We start from the raw sequence: 25,045 nt of genomic DNA, 5'->3' as shown, positions 1-25,045 counted from the left end.
TCCTTCCTGCAGTAGAGAGAGTGGTTTGGTTGACCTGTTGTAATACCTTTGCTGGTGCCGCTGCCTCTGTGTCCTCCTCGCAGGTACATCCTTGTAGCGGATGGTCTGGGGCTGGAGTTGCTGGTTGGTGCTTGGGAGTATTGAACGCAGGCGACGGCTCATCAATAACTGTGCTGGGGATTTGAAGTTGTCAATTGGGGTGTTCCGGTACTCTAAGAGACTGAGGTAAGGGTCTCTTTTGTCAGCTCTGGTCTTTTCCATCAGGGCTTTTGCAATTTGCACATATTTCTCTGCAAGGCCATTACCTTGAGGATAATGTGGGCTTGTTGTAATGTGGATGAATCCCCATGCACTAGCAAAAGTTTCAAAATCGGCAGATGTGTACTGGGGGCCATTGTCGGATATCACAGACTCTGGGATGCCATGCCTGGCAAAAGCTGCTTTCAGCTTATGTATTACGGCTGTGGACGTGGTACTGTAATGTCTGTCAAGCTCAAAGTACCTGCTATAGTAATCAACAGTAACCATGTACTCTTTATTGTCCCAAGTGAAGAGGTAGGTTGCTATAACTTGCCATGGCCTGTCTGGTATCCTGTGGCTGATCATGGGCTCTTTTACCTGTGCTGGGCGGTATTCAAAACAAATGGAACATTTTCCGATCATTTCTTCAATTTGTTTACACATCCCAGGCCAAAACATGATGTCACGGGCTCTCTGTTTACACTTCTCCATACCCATATGCCCTGTGTGAATGCGTGAGAACATCTCTGCTCTGAGTGAGGAAGGATTAATGATTTTTTCTCCTTTGAAAAGGATGCCATTCATCTGTGACAGTTCATCTCTGTGATTCCAAAATTCCATAATGTTCTGGGGACACCTTCTCCTCTCCTCAGGCCATCCTTCCTGTATAGTTTTTCTGAGCTTTGCGAGCTGTGCATCTTTTGTAGTTTCTGCACGTATTTCATTCAGTTTTGTGTCGCTCACTGGTAGACTGCTGCACACTGTGTGCACTTGCACATTCATCCCTTCACTGAGGCTGTCGTCCTGGCAGGATAGTGACTTCCTGGAGAGCGTGTCTGCGACAGGAATGCTATTCCCTGGGCGATGGAGGATTGTGATGGAGCTGTAGTATCATCCTCTGTAGTCTAGGGGGTGCAACTGCTAATGGTTTCCTCGTGATGGATTCCAGTGGTTTGTGATCACTTTCCACAACAACGTGACGACTGTAGACATACTGATGGAAACGCTTGCATCCAAACAGGATAGCATATAACTCTTTCTCGATCTGAGCATAATTTGTTTCACTTTCTGTGAGGGGTTTAGATGCATAACTAATGGGCTTGCCTTCTTGTAGCAGAACAGCACCCAAGCCATGCTGTGATGCATCCACTTGAAGTCGGAGCTCTTTGCTGGGGTCAGAGTATACCAGAACTGGACCTGGTTCCCTTGTGATAAGATGCTTCATCTTCTGGAAAGCCTTTTCCTGCTGCGCATCCCAAACAAACTCACTGGACTCTTTTAGGAGGTGACGCAGCGGGGCGTTGATGTCAGACAGGCTAGGGGCAAATTTTGCTAAGTCGTTTGCCATGCCTAGTATTGTTTCAAGCTCTCCTTTGTCTTTGGGAGGTTCCATGTCCTTCACAGCAGCTATTTTAGCTGGATCTGGCTTGATCCCCTCCACGGTGAGGAGATGTCCAAAGTAGCTGACTTCAGTGGCGCAGATCGTGCTTTTCTCTTGGTTGAGCCGGACTCCTTGCTCTCGGGCCCGTAGTAGCAGAGTGTGAAGGTTCCTGTCGTGTTTCTCCTTGGTTCTCCTATAGACCAAGATGTCATCAACAATTGCTGTAATGCCTTCGAGGCCTTCATATGTCTCATCGATTTTCCGCTGAAACTCGTCTTGAGCTGAAATTACCCCAAAGGGCAAGCGTAGGAATCTGTAGCGCCAAAACAACGTGTTGAACGTGGTTAGTTTTGATGACTCTTCTGTGAGCTTGACAGCCCAATAACCTGGCCTAGCATCCAGGACACTGAAATAGCGTGCTCCAGCCAACTTTGGTGTAATGTCCTCAAACGTTGGCAAGGGGTAGTGTGGACGTTTGATAGCCTTGTTCAGATCCCTTGGATCAAGGCATACTCTGAGTTTACCCGTGCGAGGTTTCTCCACCACCACAAGTGCATTAACCCATTCCGTTGGCTCTGTGACTCTGGCAATGATGCCGGACTTCTCCATGTTGTGCAACTCCTCCTTAAGACGGCTCTGCAGTGCAAGAGGTATCCGTCTCAGTGGGTATACTATAGGAGATGCATTTGGTTTGAGGTGGATAGTGCATTCACCTGCAAAAAGCCCAATTCCTGTAAAGACATCTGCAAAATCTTGTAAGATTGGCTTTGTCTCAGTGGGGGGGGGGGGTGGTCACAGATAAGACCAGTTTAATAAGGTCCATGTCTAAACATGCTTTTAGTCCGAGTACTGGAGGTGCATGAGTGTCTACAATATAAAAGTCCAGACACATTTCTCTGTCCTTGTACTTGCATTTCAGGGTGCATGTGCCTTTTACAGCAAGTTGCTTGCCGCCATACCCTGACAGTCTGCGAGATGTGGGCTGTAGCACAACGTCACTTTTAAACTTGTCATATTCATGCAGAGGAATGACGTTAACTTGAGCGACTGTATCTAACTTAAACTTTATAACCTTTTGTGCGTTTATTTTAATGTCTACAGAAATCTGTTCAATGTCAGAGGTCTGCTTTTCGGGTGACACTGAATTGACGTACAGCTCAACGTTTTCGGATTCACCACTTGCTTTATTCTCTGCCACAGAGTGCACTCCTTTCCCTCGTCTGGAGCGGCAAATTTTACACATTTGAGGCACTGCTTACCTTTTGCCGGGCAAACGTCCTGATCGCCGTGAGCCTTATTTCCGCAGTAGCCACACTCTTTTTGGCACTTTACTCTCCACTCCGGTCTAGCGTCTCTAGTTCGGGCGGGTTTCTCAGCCATGACACGGCGCACTCCTCGAACTGCCTGTTTCGGCGCCTGCTGCTGAACTGCGAGTACTGCGCTCTTGCGCAGGCTGCTCGCGCTGCTGCCCATCGTTCTCAGATGAGTTTGCGCCAAGTCGTGAGACCTGACGATGTCTATGACCCTGTCTAGCGTCAATTCAGAACCAACATTCAACAGCTTTTCTCTCACTCTCGGTGAATGTATTCCGAAAACGATGCAATCCCTTACCATCTCCTCGCTATCAGAGTAATTACAATCTTTCACAAGGAGCCGCAGCTCTGTTACAAATTGCTCGAACCATTCCTTAGCTCCCTCTACTCTCTTGTGAAATTTATATCGAGCAAATATAACATTTGTTTTAGGCTTAACGTGCAATTCAAAACGGTCATAATAGGTTTTGAGTACATTTGCCTCCTCCGTATAGAGTGTCCATGTGTTATATACGTCTCTGCCCTTTTCTCCGACCCACAGGAGAAGATAACTGCATTGCTCTTCCTGTCCTGTCTTCTTGAGCGGACCCGGAAACATGAGCTCCACATGCTGCTTGAATTTGCGCCAAGCCTCGGGCAGGTTGTTCGCCTCCCAATCCATTCGTGGTGCGGGAATTCCAGAGATGTTCATTTTAAATCTTTTGTCCTGACGTGAATCCTATTTATTCTGACACCATGTCTTGTTTCTCGTACACGTATAGTATCGAAATTAACAATCCAGGACGACGATGTGACACTCGAACAAACTCTTTATTTCACCTGTAACTCCAAACCCATTAGCTCCTACATTCCACCAATCAACATGCAGTTTCACTGCTGACGCACACAAATATTACACAGGTCAGGCTGTTTAGCAGCTTTTTCTCCACACATAATATAGTACGTGTCAGCTTTCGCCTTCGGTAAATAAGATTCTTCAAAAATAGTGTAGGGCTTACCTGCTTTAGCAATCCGCAAGCTTGCATATTTCCCCGTTTCCATTTCAGGAGTCCGTCTCAGAAGATAAAATAAGTTTTTATTTCATGCGCATGGGAGCGAAACACAGAGATGCTCGGTGTATTTTTCTCAAATTAACCTAGAACAGTTCTTAAATATTTTTCTGTTATCCATCACGCTCTCCTGTGCTCACACGATTGCCAGCGTTCATAGAACGCATTTCTATGCATTCCTGTGCTTACAAGATTGGTGGTGTTCCAAAATCACGCACATTCTCCTACCTCCCTATTTGCTGGAGATACCTTTTTTTAAATATAATTGGGCACTTATGTTTGTGCCACGCATTCCTATAGAATGGTATAGAATTACATAGTAGCTCTTGTGTCCACTCAAGTATTAGTGCGCACTGTATCGTAGTACGTAGGCTGCGTATTTGACACGTATTAAAACAGAAAATCTGAAAACCCGTCCCGATTTTTCAGTGCACACAACAAAGATCCAGGGTCATATGGCGTACCACCTGGTGGCGCGTGGTACGCGTACCATAGCTTGAGAGCCACTGGTTTAAACCATATAAAGAGGTGGTTTAAGTTAATCCCCAACTTCAGTAACCTTTAGGGGGCAGCAGCTGTTACTTTGGGTTTGTTGCTATTGAGAACAGGTTGCTGGAGACTTAATTCAGCAGCCATGTTTATTGGAATTGGTCTTAGTTAATGCATTAGTTTAGCATGGAGCTGCGTGCTAACCAGGGGTTGAACTCCAGTTAGAACACTGCTTTCAGTTTGTTGCAATTGACCCATAATGTCCAGTAACTGGTTTCTATTTCATCTGCATTAAGTCATTAAAAAGTCTGAATTTGCTACTGAGCAATTCTCTGGCCATCCTTTCTGGATTGAAGCTGCCTTCTCAGCAGTTGTCACAACATTCCTAACTATCTCATTAAGCAACTTGGCCTCTACTTATCAGAGGCTTACCTCGTTTACATACAGATGCAGCCATCCAAAGTGCGCGGTACAAACCCGTACTGCACGCAACTATCTACGTCATACCACGGTACGTGATTGGCTGGCAAAAATGACCGACAGGGGCACTCGTGGTGTATTGGTCGGTAGTGGAAAGATTTAATAATTTAATCTCTTTACCGTGCACGTTTTAATCCACTTAGAATATTTATATGGAATTTTACAACTAAAAGGAAATTTTAGTAGCTGAGCATAAAAAGAAGAGGAGCATAGCGCATCTGAAGGTCATAAATGATATTAATTTAGGAACATAAACATATTATGTAAATTGTACTGTATATGGCTGGTATTGGTACAGTATCTTAAAGAAAAAATACACACCAGTATTCCATTTCTCCCTAAACATTTTAAGCATCAAAGTCTTACATGTGGTTATTTCAGAAATGTTTTTATGTGCTCCTGACCATATTACTGTACTTTTATATACTTTGTGAAAATTGATCGTTTTAAACTTTTCTGTGAATACACTCGTTATCAGAGTAAACAAAATCATACTTTTAGAATTGGATTAATAGGGAATATAATATGAAATCGCATATCTAAAGAAATTAATAACAATATAATTATATTCATGTACCTCGCTCGTTTTGAATAGCTGCATCTGTTAAAACCAATACAAATACCCTTAAACAAGCACTCATCGAGCTTTCTAAAGAACTACAAAAACACCCCATGTCTCAGCCATACATCACAAACACCTCTCTCACCTTCTTTTTGCTCTCTTAAATTCTGCATTGGTGATTATAGGGTTCCACTTAGTTCTTTTGGGGTGTCAAAGCCTTCTTGTCCTATGGCCAGGACATTAGACCTCACCCAAGCCGGTTGAGCCAAATTCACTGCAACTAAAACACTCCACAAACCTTCTGATATGCTTCATTCGTGTTGCTATTTCTAGTGTGATGAAGTTTGGGAAGAATGACAACAGCCAAGTTCAATGTGCTTAAGTTGTCAGTCTTTTGTAATCACTTTGACATAATTTCTCCACATAAAACATAAATACAATATAAAATTCCTTTTTCTTCCTCGCATACGTCTTCTGAATTGCTCCCCCACCCCATCTCCACCTTTGCATCTACATACCCCTTGGTTACACCTCACCCACATCCTATGCATCTTGTCCTATTGCCAGGAAGTTAGCCAAATAAATTGTGACTAAAATAAACCATCTGATACACTTCATACTTGGGTGTTTTTATTCCTAGTAAACTAAAAATAATCTAAGACTATTGCTCCTCTTTTGCAATACCTTCATTGCAGTGCATTTCTTACAGTGTTAAATACTGTATTCATTTTGTATTAACACAGTCTGTCATTGTGTTATTTTCAAAACAGATTTGTATGTTGATATTTAAAATGAATGTTCATCAGTTTAGGTAATCATTCCACACAAAGAAATGAAATTCTCAAAATAAATTTTCAAATCTATTTTTACTTCAACAGTCTATTCAGAACTGAGGGTTTTTCTTTCTAGCCTCAAAGTATGGAATTCAGTATTATTTTTCACTCTCGAGTGTAATACTAGGCTAAAAATGTGGATGCTTTGTTCCTGTGATACAAAATGGTTTCAAGAGACCAGTAAACCTACTCTTAATGCTTTCATTGATCATTACTTGATGCTTTAATGTGAACACAGCCAGAAACAAAAATGGAATAATTGCTGCTGTGTAAATGGTCCTTGCTGCATAAAAGATGTCCTGTGAACCCCTAATGAAATAAAAAAAACTATCTTCACATAAGGAACAACAGAAATCACAATATGGGGGTTGTTCCTGGGCAGAGCAAAGAGGGGCTTAGTGTCATGGAACGAATTAAAATAACACTTGGATAACACATTTTGTTCATAAGGCTCGTGTATTTAAATAAATACCTAGATAAAGAATAACTTTGGACACATTTTATTCATAAGAGGTAAAGTTGCAGTGATCAATACAGATATATTAGGAGTGATGTCCTAAGCTCAAGCTAAAAATACGAAGACTGGATGATCAAGTAAGTTAACATACTCAGCATTGAAAATCACTGCTTTTGCATGTATGTTTTTTTTAAGTTATATAGATCTGGAATAATGATTGAATATTTTGCATTACTTTTGATCAATAGAGCTGTCATTCATGATATTTAAACAGTTGCATTAACAATAAATGACTTAATTATTGAGAAGGTTGATTAGGCTCAGGAGACGAGGTGACCAGTGAATGAAAAGGAACCAATGTGGCACAGTATGTGTCACGATCATTACTCCTCCTCTTAAGGGCGCTCCAGCCCTTCCTCGTTCTGTCCTATTCCCCACACCTGTTCCTTATTCCAGCCCCTCTTTAGTTCCACCTTTAAAGCCAGACGCAGGCGTTTGCCCGGTGCTTCTCATTGAATCCCGTTTCGTGAGAGCCTGGGGGTCCTGCCACGTCGGGCTCCATTATGGTTTTAGTTTCCTGTTCCTGTTCCTGTTCCTGTTCCTGTTCCTGTTCCTGTTCCTGTTCCTGTTCCTGTTCCTGTTCCTGTTCCTGTTCCTGTTCCTGTTCCTGTTCCTGTTCCTGTTCCTGTTCCTGTTCCTGTTCCTGTTCCGCCGGTCCCGGTTTTTAATTACTTTGGATGGATACCCTGGTCTTGGACTTTGCCTCCCGTTTTGGATTTCCCTTTTGGATTTATGCTTGGATTGTTTGCCCCGGACTCACTTCCCCTGGACACCTGCTCACCACAGACACGCCCCCCTGTCTCCTGACCGACTCCTGCATGATATTTTTCCCTATTGTTTCTTGATCTTTCGGATCGTGTCGTCTGCATAGGGCCCGGAAAGAACTGTTCCTGACAGTATGGTGGAGTCTGGATTGAGTCAACCCAGGTGAACTCACCCACAAGTCCCTTTCAGAGATGAAGATTTTTTGTACTGTACAGTAGATCAACATAATGGATGCTAGTGGTAGTAAATATGTAAAATAAGGTGCTAATTGCTGTGTATATTGTAAGTGTATGTTGTAAGTTGTATTCCTGAGATTAGCTGGCAGGCAGGGAGTTTTTATTCAAATCAATTTCACAAGTGCGTTTTTACTGTCTTGTCACTGGTGATGATTACATCATTTCTATATCAGTTACTAGCCACATATCCCCTCCCTTGCTCAAGGAGACCAGCTGAGTGCTCACAAGGCTCTGTGAGGCAGTGGTGCCATAATGGATCTTCTGTGATGTCATGGTTTGCCCTATGGTGAACGTGTAAGGCTGTAATATCAGGAATGTCTGCATTGTCTGAGTATTATTAAATCACTCCTTTGACTGCCAGGTACTCCTACCATTGCAGTACCTTCTTGAAGGAGTAGTTTTCTACTGAGGTAGAAGATGGTGTGATCTTCTTCCTCTAACACCTGTTCTAGAATAGGTACATACTTGCAGGTGTTCCCTTTCCCCAAGCCATCTGTTTACAGGTCAAGGGGATTCTGACCCAGAGCCTGTATCAAGTCTTGGAATTGATTTATCATCTCTGAACTGCATTTTGTGTTATTCTGTTCACTCTGTTCTGTTAAGTTAATCAAGGGACTTTTGAATTAAATTTCTGATAATATGCCATTAGCCTCAGGAGAGTGTGGATGGAATTTTTAATTTTTGTAGGAGGGCAGTATTGAATGATACTATTTCCAAATAAATACAGTACTAATTGTGTATCTATGCTGCTCTTGTCTGGATTTTTTTCAGCCTAGTCTCATGCAGACCTTCAGAAACAGATTACAAGTGGCTGAAGTGGGTGTTCCATGTTATTTAAACAGAGTGAGGACGTAATCTAAGTGGTCCATTTGCCTTGGGAGTGTAGCTTGAGAGCTGTACAATTGCAAGGGCAGCACCTTGTATTAATATTATTCTCTAGTTGTAGTAAAGGCCATTCTGGATTGGCTTCTCTCATTAATTTCTGCTTTCCTTTGGTGTTATCAGCTTTGGGAGGTATTAAGATTGATTTGTCTTGTCAAAATAAGACACCTCATTAAGTCTGTGGAAGTCATTGCAGATTATTTGAATTCCATTTTGTTTGGCTTTTAAAACAATTAGTCAGATTAGAGAACAGAGCTGCTCTCTTCCATGACATCAAATCCAGGATTTGTTATACGTCACTATGGATTTATGCATGTTATGCCTCTAGACCTCAGTGGGATGGGCTCAAGGGTCAGAATGAGGACCAAAAGTCAACCCCCAGGTGAAATTGATGGGTCTGAGCTCGGAGGTATAGTATACTTTTCATCTGTGCAGAGCAATCTGCTCTTGTATATTTTGAACATCCAAGAGTTACTCAGTTGGACAGCTAATTTCCCTTGGATGTTGTCTATATAGCAATTCAAAACTGGAAGAACTCAGGGAAATCCTTCAGGTTGCCTTCTCTTAACATCTGTTAGATGACTATATGAACCTCTCTTCTCAGTTGTCTATTTTGGGATGATATACAGAGAAAATGGTACCACTGCAAATGAAGCACCTGAAACTACATACAGTACTATAGCTGTTTCTTGCAGTAGATAGGAAGTAAATGGCAAGTCTTGCTCTCTTAGTATTTCTTGGAAACTCCTGATTTTCTATGGCTTCAGATATTGAGGGGTGTAGTGTACTATGCCTAAACCTACTTAAGACACTGAACACCTTCCAACAATGGTCATACATTCTACCAATCTGATCTTAACAGCAGACACCACTTAATCAACCCTACTGAAGATACATTTTAATCACCATAATGCCTACAGTGTGTCTGTGATGCTAATACAATTCTTATTTTCCTCATAACTTTGTGAATTTATTATAGATGTAAGTAATCCTTTTCATTTGATCAGTATAACCTTATAATTATCTAGAATTTGTTATATCAACAAAGGGTCACATATTTGTGGCATCCAGTATTATTTGTGTATGCTCCTTGTGAGGTTGAACAGGTTTGCAAATGTGTGAAGTGTTTTAATATTTTGCTTAGATATTTTAACAATGTTTTAAGAGCAACAAAAAAGTACTTTAGCAATGAAAAAAAAATGTAAATGAGCAAGCTTGAGCAAGGCTTGCAATGGAATGGAAATGTTAGGGTTCCCTGATCTATGCAATCAATAGTCATCAATCTGACACATGAGCCATGACACAGCATCACTTCAGCTTGAGTGGTCACTGAGGTTGCCATAGATTGTTTTACAGGGGAGTGCAATGACTTGAAAAGTTTAGACAATTTGACAAGCGTAATTTCTCTCTTCTGGGGATGTCTGTTACTCTGCTACTTGTTTCAGAGGTGCGGTCTGAAATTTTTAAGAGAGGTTATGACTATAACAGGAATGACCAGCGTAGTAATTGTGGTTTGCCACCTTCTTTTGTCAGGTGCTTTTCTGATTCCATATTTTTTGACACTGGTCTTCGCTGGGATTCCACTCTTCCTGTTGGAGACAGCTCTAGGCCAGTACACCTCCGTGGGCGGACTGGGAGTATGGAAGCTAGCACCCATGTTCAAAGGTGTGTGGAAAAACGTACAGCTTACAGTTTTCTGACCACTTTATGAAATAAATTTGTATGAGCTGTCAATGAGACACAGTGTTGTTTTGTGTGAAAGTGCTGCAATACTTTGTAGTAGGATTATGATATTACTATTAACTCAAAATTAAAAGCAAACAACTTTCTGTTAATAAAGTAAAGCAAACACTCCCTTGAAATATGAATTATTTTCATATTGGTCAATAAAAATATTATTGTTTGGTGAATAATACTAATACTAATACTAATACTAATACTAATACTAATACTAATACTAATACTAATAATAATAATACACATGGTGGTTTAATTAAACTATTTGGCAAAAAAAAATAAAGTTCTGTTTTTATACAGCAAAATCTATAGTTTACTCAAATTTATGAGACTAAGTTTTATATCTGCTGTGTGTATCAGACCAAACTAAATAATATATTGTATGTTTCTCATTGAGCAGTCAAGAGACTGCTCCACATGAAGTAATCTCTTTAAATGTTTCAGTAGCTTGTTGTTCTGTCTTCCTCAGGAGTTGGTCTTGCTGCTGTAGTCCTGTCTTTTTGGCTGAACATTTACTACATCATCATCATCTCCTGGGCACTATACTATCTATTCAATTCCTTCAGATCTGTAAGTTTGACTATTTTAAAGTGTTCATTAAATCAAATCACAAGTACTTTTCAACAAATTTCTATTTTTTTAGCTTTTTGTCACTTCTTTAACCAGTCAATGTGCACATTATATTATAAAAAGGAGGTGTTCGTAAAGCTCACAACAGTATTTCTTTTAACATTCCATTTGGGGGGAGGGGGGGATTGTGTTGTTTGAATTCCTAATACCCTTTTGTATCTTGTGTATCTTTTCACTGCTTTGTAATCTTGAACAAATTGTCATTTATGTGACTTAAGGGAAGAGGAAACTTTTAACTGGTGTACTCTGTAAGATTATTGCATCTACTAAATGATGAATTGCAGTGATTCTACCCTTTTAGGAAGTATACAATGCTATGCCATGTATAATTGGATAGGGGAGTAGAGGCATTGGCCAACAGCTGTAGCAGCTGTTAGTCAAAATAACTCTTGAGTTTTTATATTTTTGAACGACAGGAGCTGCCATGGCAAAGTTGTGATAACCCATGGAACACTGAACGCTGTTTCTCAAACTACAGCCTCTTGGACACCACTAATATGACAAGCGCTGTCACTGAATTTTGGGAGTAAGTTGTTCATGTTAAGAATTATTTAGAGCCAATGTGACGAATGACACTGAGATGCTCAATCCACTCAAATGCATCAAGAAATGTAAAAAAAATACTCGTATATTTACTCATATTGTCCTTTATCCCCTGGCATTAGATTATCATTTAGCTTTCAGAAAGATATCTATTGGAGAGGGGAATTCTAATTAGGAAGAAAATGCATTTTAATGTGAACTTCATTAAACAATTAGGAGAGTCAATATTTAAGTTAATGTTTTCAGTAAATACAAAAATTACCTCTTCTAATATGAAATTCAGTGTTTCTTTGTGATAATATCCCTTGAAGATAATTGTTGGTTATTCAATTGAAAGGCTTTAGGTTGGTTTTATTTTCCAGGAGAAATATGCACCAGATTTCCAATGGTTTGGAGGAACCTGGTGAGGTGAGATGGCCTCTTGCAGGTACTCTGGCACTGGCATGGGTTTTGGTCTATTTTTCCATCTGGAAAGGGGTTGAGTGGACTGGGAAGGTAAGCAGGTTTCACAATGCATTAGTTATCCATTAAGCTGACTAATTATTGTCACATCTTCAAGATATGTTTGGTGAGGACAGCCTTAGAGAACTCTTTAAGACTGTAGCAGAGAGAGCTCTCTTAGAGATTTCCATAGCAACCAGCTGAGATTACACAATCTGAGTGTCCCAATGTAATGTCTCTCTTTTAGAACCTAGACAGTGTCGAGGCTTTTGACAGTATAGAATTTGTTAAGAAGATGATGTGAGTTCTTGGTAAATATCATTTTTTTCTGGAAAGCCAAAGTGTTCTGCTTTCTTAATAACAGTACTATTAGAGTAAATGCAAATACATGTTCCTTACTTTTGGTTATGTTAAAGAGCCCTCATACCAGTCTTTGATCTGGCTGAGGGTTGTGATCTTTGGCTGTACATTTATGTCCTTAGGAAGCAAGACAGACATGACACACCAGTGCATTTGATTTCAAATGGAGCAGATACAGTATCATAGCGCAGCTATCACAAAACGAGCCAAATAACAGATAGTAAATGCACTTCTTGTATCAGCTGTGAAGTCTAAACTGTACAGTACATCTTTTCCATGCCACCTTATGGCAAGTGAATTCCCACAGAGCTGAATTTTAGATTTCTCAACAGACATCAGTTTGAAAGCCTTCCTTTCTTGCTCACAGCTGTGGATCTACAAATTGCCTCTTGGAAATGCTTCTTATACTGTAGGTCAAATCTTTGCTAAGACATTGTGTTTTCAGAAAAATGCCAGTTTTTCTATTCTAACACCTCAGGAGATAGGCTTGTACATTTTCCTTTAAATTTCAGTTTAAAAGCTTTTGTGTGGTGGACAATTTATCAGGAAGTTAGTCTTGTGGAAATAGAGAAGAGGAGATGGTATTTCCACCAAATCTATTAAACTGTACAAGAGGACGCAAAGCCTTTGTGATTGCTTTGTGTTATCAACGTCTTTAAAGACATAAAAGTTACTAATGATGATGAAGAAACAAAAGAGTACTTTCATAGGAAATTCAAAACACTAAGCCATCTAAATGGAAAATCTAATAAGTCAAAATAAAAATTATATCATTTTTTAGGTTAAAATTAAACATCTGAGGAACATTTTTTTTAAATCTGGATATTAACTAATAATGATCTGTACTGTACACCATTATGATCTAATGGATTTAATCAAGACAAAAGCCTGTCATTCACAATTTATCACATCATCTTTTTACAAATTGTGGAATTGCTTAGCTTCACATTTGTTCAAAACAGGCCTAAATGGTCATAATAATCCTTATTGACCCAAAGACTTTTTAATTCAGTGCACTGTAACACTACTGACTACTAAGTATACAAACTGTATGGCAGCTTAAAATATACCATGTTCAGCAAACTTTATAAATAAGAAACAGAAAGGTTAAAACTGATTAGTAATACTGTGAACACGAAGTATTCACATCAAAACAGATAATGCAATATCTTTCAATATATTCATTTGACCTAGAAAGAATGTTTGAGGAACATGTTTTAGTTTCAAGGGCATCATGACAAGAGTCAAATGTAAAACCTTTCATGTAAAGAATAAATAACAAAGTGTTACATGAATAAAAACAAACAGAAACACTATTAATGTCATGGTTAACTACAGTAAGTAAATAAAGTGCTGCATTTCTAGGTACTTCCAAAATGGATTAGTCTTGCTTTTGACCATTGCTGTTGGGTGTGTTGAATTATTTTTTCCTTCCGTTTCATTCTCTCAGGTGGTCTATTTCTCAGCCACATATCCTTATTTCATGCTTTTCATCCTGTTCTTCCGGGGGGTTACTCTTCCAGGGGCAAAGGAAGGTATTCTGTTCTACATCACACCTGACTTCAGCAAGCTTACCAGATCTGAGGTATGTCCAAGAGCCTAAAATGGAGCTCTGTTACTCTATGACATGTAGTAAATCACTACAAACAACATCTAAGAACAAAGTCTATCGAACATGTTTCTTGACTGTATTAGTCATAGTAAATTTGGCTTAACCTGCTTGGCCGAGCACCACTCTTCTGGCCATAGGACAAGGAGGTTACAACCCCCATACAGAGTGAGGAAGGAGCAGGAGGTACTGTAGCTCCAATGGTAGAGATGGCATGGAGGAGGCATGAAAAAGATGAATGTGAAGGAGAGAAGGGTCTAACATAAAGATGCAGACGCTCAGAATGCATGTTAATTCGTTGGTGGTACCGCAGATCGGCAGGATGTGTGATTCACTGGCCAAAGCCACTTGTGGTGCATTAGATGTTAGTGAAATGATTGCTTCATTTAATCTCTCTACTGTGCATCTTAATACGTGTGTCTTCAATCCACATAATATAGAATGTTAATATGGAATGTATGTAACAAAAGGGAAATTTTGGTACTGTAGCTGAAAGTTAAAACAATAAAGGTATAACATCTCTGAACATCATAAACTATATTAATTTATTAACTGAAATACATTAGAAATAATGTACGGTAGCTGGTAGAGGTAGCTAGAAATAGAAAAATACACAACACTATTTCACCTTCTTCATAAACATTTTCTGCATCAAAGTCTTTTACTCAGTCACTGTGTTTAATTTGGAAAAAAATGATTTGTTCGAACTTTACTCATAGTAACTACAGTATATAGTTTATAGAAACATATAATGTTTTAACCTTATCTATGAATACCTGCTGCCATTATTGTTGTAAAAAGAGGTAAAGTATGTTTTTAAAATACTTAATAGGGAATATTAATATAGAATCATGTAACTAAAGAAATGTTGGTAACTGAAAATAAAAATAGTTTGTAAATGTCATTAATGATATTAATGTATGGATATATATACATAAAATACAGTTTATAAATTGTAGTAGTACCATATTCAATTTTCTTGTAAATATCTGTATCAATTTCATTAACTCATTCACTTACGGTTATTTTGAAAACATTTTGATGTTCAATTTAAAATTAAAAAAATCTACTTTGCAAGCAAACACAAGTTCTCAAAATGAATCCTTTTCTTTTGTGCAATATTTTTTTATAATTTCAAAACCTTTGACAGTATGCCTCAGGGATAAATTCATAGTATAATCAACACAAAACATCCACTGGACACACCTGGATCTCAAATGCAGGTGTGACATACAGTAGGTTTAATAACTTCTGTTTCAAAAGATTTCTGATTTGTTTTAAAACTTGTATCTATTGTAATTGTTAATATAATGGAGATATAATCGACTGCTTTATTACTTCAACATCTCTCAATAGCATCAATGGCATTTCCTGGAGCTTGCCTTGCATTTCATTTGTCCCGCAGCATCAGAGTTCCTGTACACCTCGAGATACAGCAGCACTAATGCTACTTTCTAGAGCACGTTGTTTGTGTAGTCTAACTCCATTATTATTATGAGATGGTACGTGTCTTTTAAAATTGAATATATTTCCCTCACCAAGTGTAGTTTTAGAACTTCGGCCACATTAATCGACTACAGTACATGAACAAAGACTGCATGCCTCACATGCTAATCACAAGAAGTCATATTCAAATATATGCTGAAAGAACAGCGTATACGTCAATGAACCGCAGTATTATCGGATACTGTTTAAATATACTGCATAAACAGTAAACTATTTAGGTGGTTTTACAAAATAGTGCAGTCCTGCAACAGAATATTTTTTAATAAGAGTGTTGTAACATGGTACTGTATGTACTGTATACCAAATTATCATCATGCATTCTGAATTGCTGGATCTGTGCTGTAAAGCTACTATATGCAATGTACCATTGTAAAAATGCTACAGTAAAATTATTATGTTTTTTTCGAACCATCTGTAACACTCCCATTTTTTAGCTCCATCTTTTTTATAGCTCAAACCTCCAACTATAATCTTTTGCATGTACTGTCATAGTGTAGGCACACTCCAAAAAATGTGCTCAGGTGTGATATGAGTGGAACTTAAATGAAGTGAACAATGTCATGCTTATACAGGGTAGGTTAGGATTTATCAAAGCTGTAAAGTGGAATTTGTAAAGGCCTTTCCTTATTGCTTTTAGATTTAGAGTTTCAATTTAAATGCCAAGCCTATGAAGCAAACAAATGTCAGAATGTGATTGTGGCACATGATTTTAATGCATCTACTGTAAGATCAAAATAATCTTCCCTCTAGGTCTGGCTGGATGCTGCCACCCAGATCTTCTTCTCCTATGGCTTGGGCTTGGGCTCATTGATTGCTTTAGGAAGCTATAATAAGTTTCATAATAATGTATACAGGTAAGTTTTTTTTCTGTTTTCCATCAGAGCTGTGCCGTATTGCATGTTTGCCATGTTTTAATCAATACTTTCTATGAGGTACATGAGTTTATGACTATTTTCCAGCTAAATGTGGACAGTGCAGGCCAGTATTTTTGACTTACTGTACTGTATATTCTTAGACCTGGGTAAAATTCCGCAACTGGGGTGCTATCTGCCTGGAGTTTGTATGTTCTCTTCACATTTGCATGAGTTTCATTTGGGTGCTCCGGCTTCGTCCAACAGTCCAGAAACAAACTGATAGGTTAATTGGCTTCTGGAAAAATTGGATCTGGTATGAAGTGTGTGCCTTGTGCCTGTTGCGCTCCTGTGACCCTGAATTAGAAGAAGTGGTTAGAAAATGGATAGATATATCTGAAAATTTTGAAAACTCATGCAATATGCAGTATTACTTGCCATTAATGCAGTATTTATTCTTGCTCAATTTCTGTATACTAGAACGTATATTAAATTCCTATAATACACAGTAACGCATTAGTGGTGTTGTAACTGATTAAAAAATAAACATTTTATATTTGATCAAAACAGGATTGACTCACATGGTAGCCTTGTACTGTACCTCTATATGAATAGTCAGTACCCAGTCTCAATACTCCCAATGAAGTATTGTCAACTACTATATAATTATATAAATCACTGTGTTATTTTTTGTTGCTTTTCTTTGGGTTCTAACTTTTTGAAGAATAATGCTAAAAAGTAGATTGGTGATGCATTTCATTCTCTGCAGGGATTCGATTATTGTATGCTGCATCAACTCCAGCACAAGCATGTTTGCAGGCTTTGTTATCTTCTCTATTGTGGGATTCATGGCCTACATCACCAAGAAGCCTGTTCAAGAACTTGCTGCCTCAGGTAAACTTATGTAAAGCTCTATACCTTCCAGTGGGTTACTCTGTTGTGATGTCATGGTAAGGTTAGTACAGAAACCCTGAGTATCTAGAATCTGTGCCATAGCCAGCAGCCATATCGCTCTGCAACTCACAACTGGCAACCCACTGAAGCCAAGCAGGTGTGAGCCTGGCAAGTACCTGGATGGGTGACCTCCTGGGGAAAAACTAAGGTTGCTGCTGGAATAGGTGTAAGTGGGGCCAGCAGGCGGCCCTCACCCTGCGGTCCATGTGGGTCCTAATGCCCTAGTATAGTGACATGGATACTATACTGTAAACAGATGCCGCCCTTCGGATGAGACATAAAACCGAGGTCCTGAGTATCTGTGGTCATTAAAAATCCCAGGCTGTTTCTCGACGAGAGTAGGGGTGTAACCCCGGCATCCTGGCCAAATTTCCCATTGGCCCTTACCAATTATGGCCTCCTAATAATCCCCATCTATGAATTGCCTTCATCACTCTTCTCTCTTCCCCACTGATTGCTGATCAGCGTTTTGGTGCACTATGGCTGCCGTTGCATCATCCAGGTGGATACTGCACATTGGTGGTGGTGGGGAGTCCCCATTACCTGTAAAGCTCTTTGAGTGGATTGTCCAGGAAAGCGCTATATAAGTGAAAGCGATTATTATTATTATTATTATTATTATTATTATTATATTATGTTTGTACATGTTTGAAACTGTCCTTAAATTATCACAAAGAAGGTGAATCTAAGTACACAAAGCTTGGTTTGTTTTGCAATAACCCCTCATTGTTGCTGTGATTGGTTAAAGATGGCTAGTTTTACAAGTACAGTATGGATGTCATTGGTGATGATGTTAAAGGAGCCAAAATGTCAGGAAGCTGGACCCTAAGGTGTTGGAGACATGTGCCAGGGGGAAATCTTTTGTAATTGTAATTTAAGTCTCAAGCTTCTCTTTCTATAGCTTCAAATACCTTAGAAAGAGAGGTTGGTTAAATTGCAGCATCAAATTTGGAGCCTATGCAGAAGTGTACATGCTTTCAGCAATAGTCACCAGTAGTGTACAAAAATGTTAGTAGTTGTGAGGAGCTGAAACCTCAGCATTCAAAACAATGTAGGACTTGCTAACAAAAAAGGGAACCTGTCAAATTGTGATTAATGAGCACATGTGCATCAGTAAGAGATACTGAAGATGAGCTTCTTCTAGGAGAATAATCTCAGTTAGAAGTATACTGTAGTTTGAATGTCATCCCCTACACTCTGGAAATACTGTAAGGTAAAGCCTTACAATTATAAACATGGAATCTGAGTTTAGAAATTATCAGAGCACAATTGCTTTTGAGAACCAGGAGATACCTCAATTACCAATCTGAATGGATGTCCTGTTGCTATGAAACAACATACAGTAGTTATTGCTATAAATTTTCCCTTATGGAAAAAAGAACACAAACTGGAGAGAGTGTAAAATGCAGGTACAATGACTACACTACAATTACAGTGCATTTACACCATAATATAAATAGGTCTTAGAAATAAATTACTTGCATATACAGTAAGAACCTATTATTCAACATGTAATTGCAATACAAGCTGGGACTTTTTTCTGTTTTGATAATAACATTTAAGTTTAACTCCACAATTTACATGTACAGTAAGATATAATGCAGATGTATCGTAATTACAGTGAGCATTAGGGTGCCCGTATTATGAAGCAATTGAAAAGACATTAATTTAAACTTTTTTCTATAAGCCAGTAATTAATAGTTAATATGAATTTATAGTTACAGGATTCAGTCTTAATTTCTGAAAATTGTCATACTGTACAGTATGTGAGTTATTCAGGGTGTTATGTTGTTTCCATAGTTGAAAATAGTTAACTCATATACCTCACCTGCATATACAGTAGTGTGTCAGGATTCTTTTTTTCTTTACTTTGGATGAATAAAAAAGTCATTTTAAAAAAGAATAGTATGTTTGAACCAATTTTATTGTAGTGTGTCATGTTCATCAAAAGTATTTTGAGTCTGAAATGAATTTTATTTAATATGGATATGAAATATGAATGATCAATTGTTATTTTATATCAGTAGAAGGGAATTAAAATGAAAGAAGCACATGGGCCATGTTAATGGGTGATCTCTGGTGCCATGTAGGTCCAGGCCTGGCATTCCTTGCGTACCCACAGGCTGCGACTCAGCTGCCCATGTCATCCTTGTGGGCCATCCTCTTCTTCTCAATGCTCATGATGCTTGGCCTGGACAGCCAGGTTAGTAGCTACCTGTATCTCATCTCACGATACATATCCACACGTAATTTCAAATATTCAACAGCTTAAGATATAATAATGCTTGTATTTTCAACATTTTTTCCCTTTCTTACAGGTATGTATCTTTTAAATAGTAGGTACTCTGTTTCCTTCAGAATAATTGCTTTTGTACATTAAAACTTTGTGGTAGCTTTGGTTTCCACCCACAGTCCAAAGGCATACTGGTACAGTAGGTAGGTTGGCTTCTGGGAAAACTGGCCCTGGTGTGAGAGTGTGCTTGTTTGTGTCTGTGCCCTGTGATGGACTGGCATCCCAAGACCACATTCCTGACTTGTGCCAGTGCTAGGATAGGCTTTGTCTCCCCCGTGACACTGTATTAGATAAAGTGGTTAGAAATTAATCTTTATTGGAAATAAACAAGCCCATTTGATTCATTTTTGTGGCTGAGCTAATAATGCTGATTTTTATTATTAATGTCTCCATTCAGTTTTGCACAGTGGAAGGTTTTATCACTGCGTTGATGGATGAATATCCACAAGTGCTAAGGCAAAGAAAGAAAGTGTTCATTGCTGTCGTTTGTGCAGTTTCCTACCTTATTGGCTTCTCAAACATCACTCAGGTAAGCTAGTTTGGGAAATCAAGGCGGTACAAGATGTACTTGTTCTTTTATCTGGGGCTGATCAAAGCAAAAAAAAAACTATGCACATGTAAATTCATTTTAATTTTGGGGAAATCATGAACTTTAGAAAGTCTAAATTTTACTGATTTTATCATGTTCATGGGGTCAATTTGGTCTTTTACAAGATAACTGAAAAAAGAGTGAGAAAGCAGCCAGTAACATCTTTGATCTCCCCAAATCATGATACATGTATAATATACAGTAGTGCCTCCTGTTTTTTGTCTTTTAATTTAGAACTTTAGACTTTATAAGTTGAGCAAACAAATTGAATTCAGAGGGTTGTAAGGATAAAAAGACAAGCTTCTTTAGGGCAACAGCGTTTGCTACGGAAAAGTAACTGTTTTAAATATTCGTTATTCTCTGCACCAAAAAACACCAGCTCAAACTTAAACGTTGAGTTGGAAAGCAATCAAAGAATGATTAAAGAACATATTCCTATTTGACTGCATTATCCCTCATTAAAATGCTATATTTCATAAATCACTTTTATGCAAACTTGTTACAGATCTCTTGTATATGATTACAAGAACTAAAACAAATCTGTATCTGTAGTAGGGATGCACAAAAGCATTATTAAACTGCATAAGGTTAAGCATTTTGTGTAATCTGTATTCACCAACTGGTGGTGTAAGAGACTATACTTCATCATCCTTAAACTGGACATGGCCACAAGGCAAATTATTTTTACATATTTGTAAATATTGAGCTTAATTACCAAGACATTATTCCAAAGGAATTTACTTAGCCATGTTTGACTGAATATTTAATTTTACTATATGTTTCATGGGTACTACAGCAAGGGGCTATTCAATACCTTTCAATTCAATGCAATACCTTTATTGCTATTAATAGTAAGTCAGTTGTCAAGGCTTTAGCATGCAGTGTTTTTTAAAGGCAAAGCAGCAAGAGGTCTGCCAATTATCCATTTTGCTTGGTGTTTTGTGACCTATTTACACTTAACAATTTGCTATTATTTTTGAAGGTTGCTTATTTCTTCTTATTTCTAATGAATGGCTTGACTTCAGAGCTGTCTGTTTCCATGTGTACAGTATGTGTATTGCTCTCTCCAGGGTGGCCTGTATGTCTTCAAGTTGTTTGACTATTACTCAGCCAGCGGAATGTGTCTGCTTTTCCTTGTCTTCTTTGAGACAATCTCCATATCCTGGTGTTACGGTGCGTACGGACATCTATTTTCAGCAGTATTAAAGCTCCAATTAAAAAAAATCTTCAGTAATATTTCCCATAAAAAATGACGGAAACTACTGTATCATCTATTTTTAGATGTAATACAGTATGTAAAATGTGGATAAGTGAGGTACAGACTATTCTTGAAACTGACTTTGAAAATGAAATTCTTGTCATCACCAAGGCAGTAAGACAGTGGCTAGAAAACTATTGATCCAATAACATATTAATTTAATCTAATAACAGAAGTTTTAATTGTGAGCCAAATATGAAGGTTTTGTATTTTATTGCATTTTTTCTTTTATATTTCTGTTTGTTAAAAACCATAAACTGCCGAACTAATTACTGTACAGTAGCTTTCATAAGAGTATAAATGTGAAAACAATTTAGGAACTCCCCCTATTACTGCATTTAGTTTACGTCATGTGTTGTGAGGCAAAAACTGTTCTGTTCCAAGCTCCTTGTTGAGAATTCAGCACAATTCAACATTGTTCTTAAACAAACAAAAGATGTGGTTCATAAGCCATTAGGAAAACTCTTCAAGCTACTGCTCAAGGCAATAGCATTACCGATTAACTGGAAAAGGATATATTTAACAGGCAATTTGGAGGAGGTCAGATTCTATTGTTAAACTTCTACTCTCCTTTATTTATACTCCCCACTGTACATTCCCACAACCCTGGAATACAGTACATTTTTTCTAGAAATTCACATTTCGGTCTAATTGCAGACAGACATGTTTTACACCCTGTAAAGAGCATACCTTTATCACTTTCTCTGGTCCAGACCAGAGTCATTTTCTTGCCTTGAACAACCAACACTTTAATATCAGATTCTCTGGAGTAAACCCCAACCACCTCATCTTCTTGATTAAACTTGCATTATATTTGCTGCTCATTCATTCCACACTACATGGACATTATCTTCAGCACCTGTGAAACTTTCATGCTGGACTTACTTGGTCCTGACAAAGTATTTAGAACACTATCTCTATATTTGTTGGCTTGTTTACTCACAATGTTTGCATATTGACAAACATGGAAATGTGTTTATCAGTATATATAATACAGTATATTATAAAAGTAATACAATTATATATAACATTATACTGTATATACAGTAATAGTATTTTTTATACTTTACAGTATATGCAGCAAATACTGTTTTTTTCCCTCTCCTTGTCTGTACTAGGGGCAGACAGATTTTACAGTAACATTGAAGAAATGATTGGCTATAAACCCTGTGTCTGGTGGAAGCTTTGTTGGCGTTATTTCACACCTTTAATCTGCTTGGTAAGAATAAACCATCATATGTTTCTTAGGATTGATTCAATTGTGGCTATGAAGGGGGAGTTTTTATTTGAAAGGAATGATCTTCAGCCAGAGCTGTATGACAATAGTTTACATTTTCCTTTCGTTTACAGCCATTTGGATGAGCTTTATTATGTTCCCGGATGACAGTTTAAATTAGTAAAAAAGTTTGTTTAGTGCTTTTACCATAGTTTGATGTGTTTTTTTTGTGTCAGTATGCTTTTGTTACTTTACAATTGTGATTGTGTAAACACTTTTTCACTGTCAGTTTTATATAAATAATTTATTTACTTTCAGGCCTTAATTTATTCTGAACATTTCTTAGACCTAGATCTTTTTATAAGAAACTTAAAAGTGTTATTCCTAATTTTATGATAATACAAGACTGTTCCATAGATTTTAAAGTGGGTTTTGAACTTTTCTCTAGACAATGAACTGGCAAAAATATTGCTCTGTTTTTCCATATATAGGGGGTATTCCTTTTCAGTGCCATTGAGATGACCCCTCTGACCCTGGGGAAATATGTTTTTCCTGCTTGGGGCCAGGGAATTGGGTGGTTAATGGCACTTTCTTCCATGATACTCATTCCAGGATACATCATCTACATGTTCTTGACCACCAAAGGGAGCATCAGGAAGGTAAATACCCTTAAACCTTGGTCTATCAGCTATGATAAAGCCAAGCTAAACATAACTGCCTTAGCAATGCCTAGGACTTGAGCTCCGACAAAATTGTTCCAGTCCTTCATTGAAACTAATTTGACTACTCTGTTTTGACCGGTAACTGCTCTTAACACCAGTGAAAGTGTAAATGGCTTGCTAACCAATCCTTTTTCACAATTGAAGCCATTATTTAACAACTGACTTGGTGAAACAACTCCAAGGCTGAGAACTATAAAATCTGAATTCTGATAAACAGTCACTGTCAAAAGAGAAAAGGAATGTTAACTTGACTTTTCTAATTTCAAAATTGATTTTCTAGGGGACAAGTGAGCTTTGTTGAATTGAAAGATTTTGGTGTATTCCTTGACATACTTTTTGTTTTTTTGTTTTTTCATAGCGTTTCCATAAGATGACCAACCCCAAGGAGGATTTCAAAGCTCATAAGACCTCATTGACAGGAAGTTTAGAAGATGCTGTAGTTTAAAACTTCTCTACTACCCAAAATGTATTACCAGCCAGAACCAAATTATCACTACTTTTCTATAGAGGGAAGTTGAACCAACCCGAAGCCTGTGATTCACCCTAATACTGTATGTCAAACATTGTCTAAGTAACATAGAGAATGTGGAGGCTGGGTCTCACATTCATGTGACCTTTAATTGTCCTCAATTGTAACTGCATCTTAATGATAGAGCATCACAACCTTTGAAGTTCTTTATTCACCCTTTACTGTTGTCATTCTTTACTTCGACATAGAGGATGTATTACTCATGTAGTATAAATGTGGGATGATTGTGTTACCTAAAAATTAGATGTATACAAATTCCGCTAAATAATCTTGGTTGTGAATGAATACTTGATCAGAGGTAAATGTAGGAGTTAATTAGTATTTAAAATTTTCCAGTAGATTCATCACAGTGAATTTACATTTGAAATACTAACAGCCACAAAAGGTGAAATTCTGTACTTAAGCTTCCTCTCATTTAAACATTGTCTGTGACATCATGATATTGTACACATAGTATAATGTTAACTTTATAACTTAAGGCAGTTATTTAATGGCACATTATAATTACTGGTTTATATTTTAAAATGGCATATTTTAAGTGTTTTAAGTGTTTGAGTTTTTCAAATGTGTATACTTACTTTCATGTTTCAGTTAAAGATTATATTTCTAACTTTATATTTTTAGTGAATTGCAAACAGAAATGTTACAAATATACTGTGGCAAAATTTGTGTCCTGGTAAAACCTTTCTTCCAATATTGGATTTTATATTAATTAATTATTAAAAAGATTATTATTGTCTTGTTGTAGTGAAATTATTTAAGCTTTGGCTTCGCTAATTTAATAGACAGATACTTCATGAAGGATATAAAATACAACACCTTTACAACTTTTATATTTATTTCATGTATTATTATATATTTTGTACATTAAGTTGCCTGAGATAAGGGATTCTACGTCCACTAAGCAAGCATCTAACTTAGGAAGCGTCACTTGCAGTTAAGATCAAAGTGATATGTTTACTTGTTTTGCTTTTTTTTAACATTCCTTCCTTGGGATTCTGTTGTAAAATAAATTTTAATTCAGAAGACACTATTTTAAAGACCAGTAACACTTATTGAA

General features: G+C 37.8%; 1 protein-coding gene across 4 annotated transcripts in view; it reads left to right on the top strand.

Moving 5' to 3' along the window:
• Positions 1 to 24,722, top strand: part of LOC102683526 (sodium- and chloride-dependent GABA transporter 1-like) — a 36,348-nt gene extending 11,626 nt beyond the window's left edge. For 3 of the 4 annotated variants that reach the window (XM_015353253.2, XM_015353254.2, XM_006633789.3), the window contains 13 exons: positions 10,281 to 10,412; positions 10,954 to 11,054; positions 11,531 to 11,640; positions 12,020 to 12,152; positions 13,909 to 14,043; positions 16,324 to 16,427; positions 17,194 to 17,318; positions 19,469 to 19,581; positions 20,069 to 20,200; positions 21,331 to 21,433; positions 22,637 to 22,737; positions 23,226 to 23,393; positions 23,815 to 24,722. In XM_015353253.2, coding sequence (XP_015208739.1) covers positions 10,281 to 10,412; positions 10,954 to 11,054; positions 11,531 to 11,640; positions 12,020 to 12,152; positions 13,909 to 14,043; positions 16,324 to 16,427; positions 17,194 to 17,318; positions 19,469 to 19,581; positions 20,069 to 20,200; positions 21,331 to 21,433; positions 22,637 to 22,737; positions 23,226 to 23,393; positions 23,815 to 23,901 — 1,544 coding nt within the window. In that variant the 3' untranslated portion in view covers positions 23,902 to 24,722. The remainder of the gene's footprint in view (positions 1 to 10,280; positions 10,413 to 10,953; positions 11,055 to 11,530; positions 11,641 to 12,019; positions 12,153 to 13,908; positions 14,044 to 16,323; positions 16,428 to 17,193; positions 17,319 to 19,468; positions 19,582 to 20,068; positions 20,201 to 21,330; positions 21,434 to 22,636; positions 22,738 to 23,225; positions 23,394 to 23,814) is intronic. The other variant, XM_015353255.2, reaches the window with a different exon arrangement.
• The last annotated feature ends 323 nt before the right edge of the window (positions 24,723 to 25,045 follow it).

Source organism: Lepisosteus oculatus, chromosome 7 (assembly GCF_040954835.1).
Source record: "Lepisosteus oculatus isolate fLepOcu1 chromosome 7, fLepOcu1.hap2, whole genome shotgun sequence".
Taxonomy (NCBI): domain Eukaryota; kingdom Metazoa; phylum Chordata; class Actinopteri; order Semionotiformes; family Lepisosteidae; genus Lepisosteus; species Lepisosteus oculatus.
Note: the sequence above shows the minus strand (reverse complement) of the source record. Positions and strands in the feature narration are given on the sequence as shown.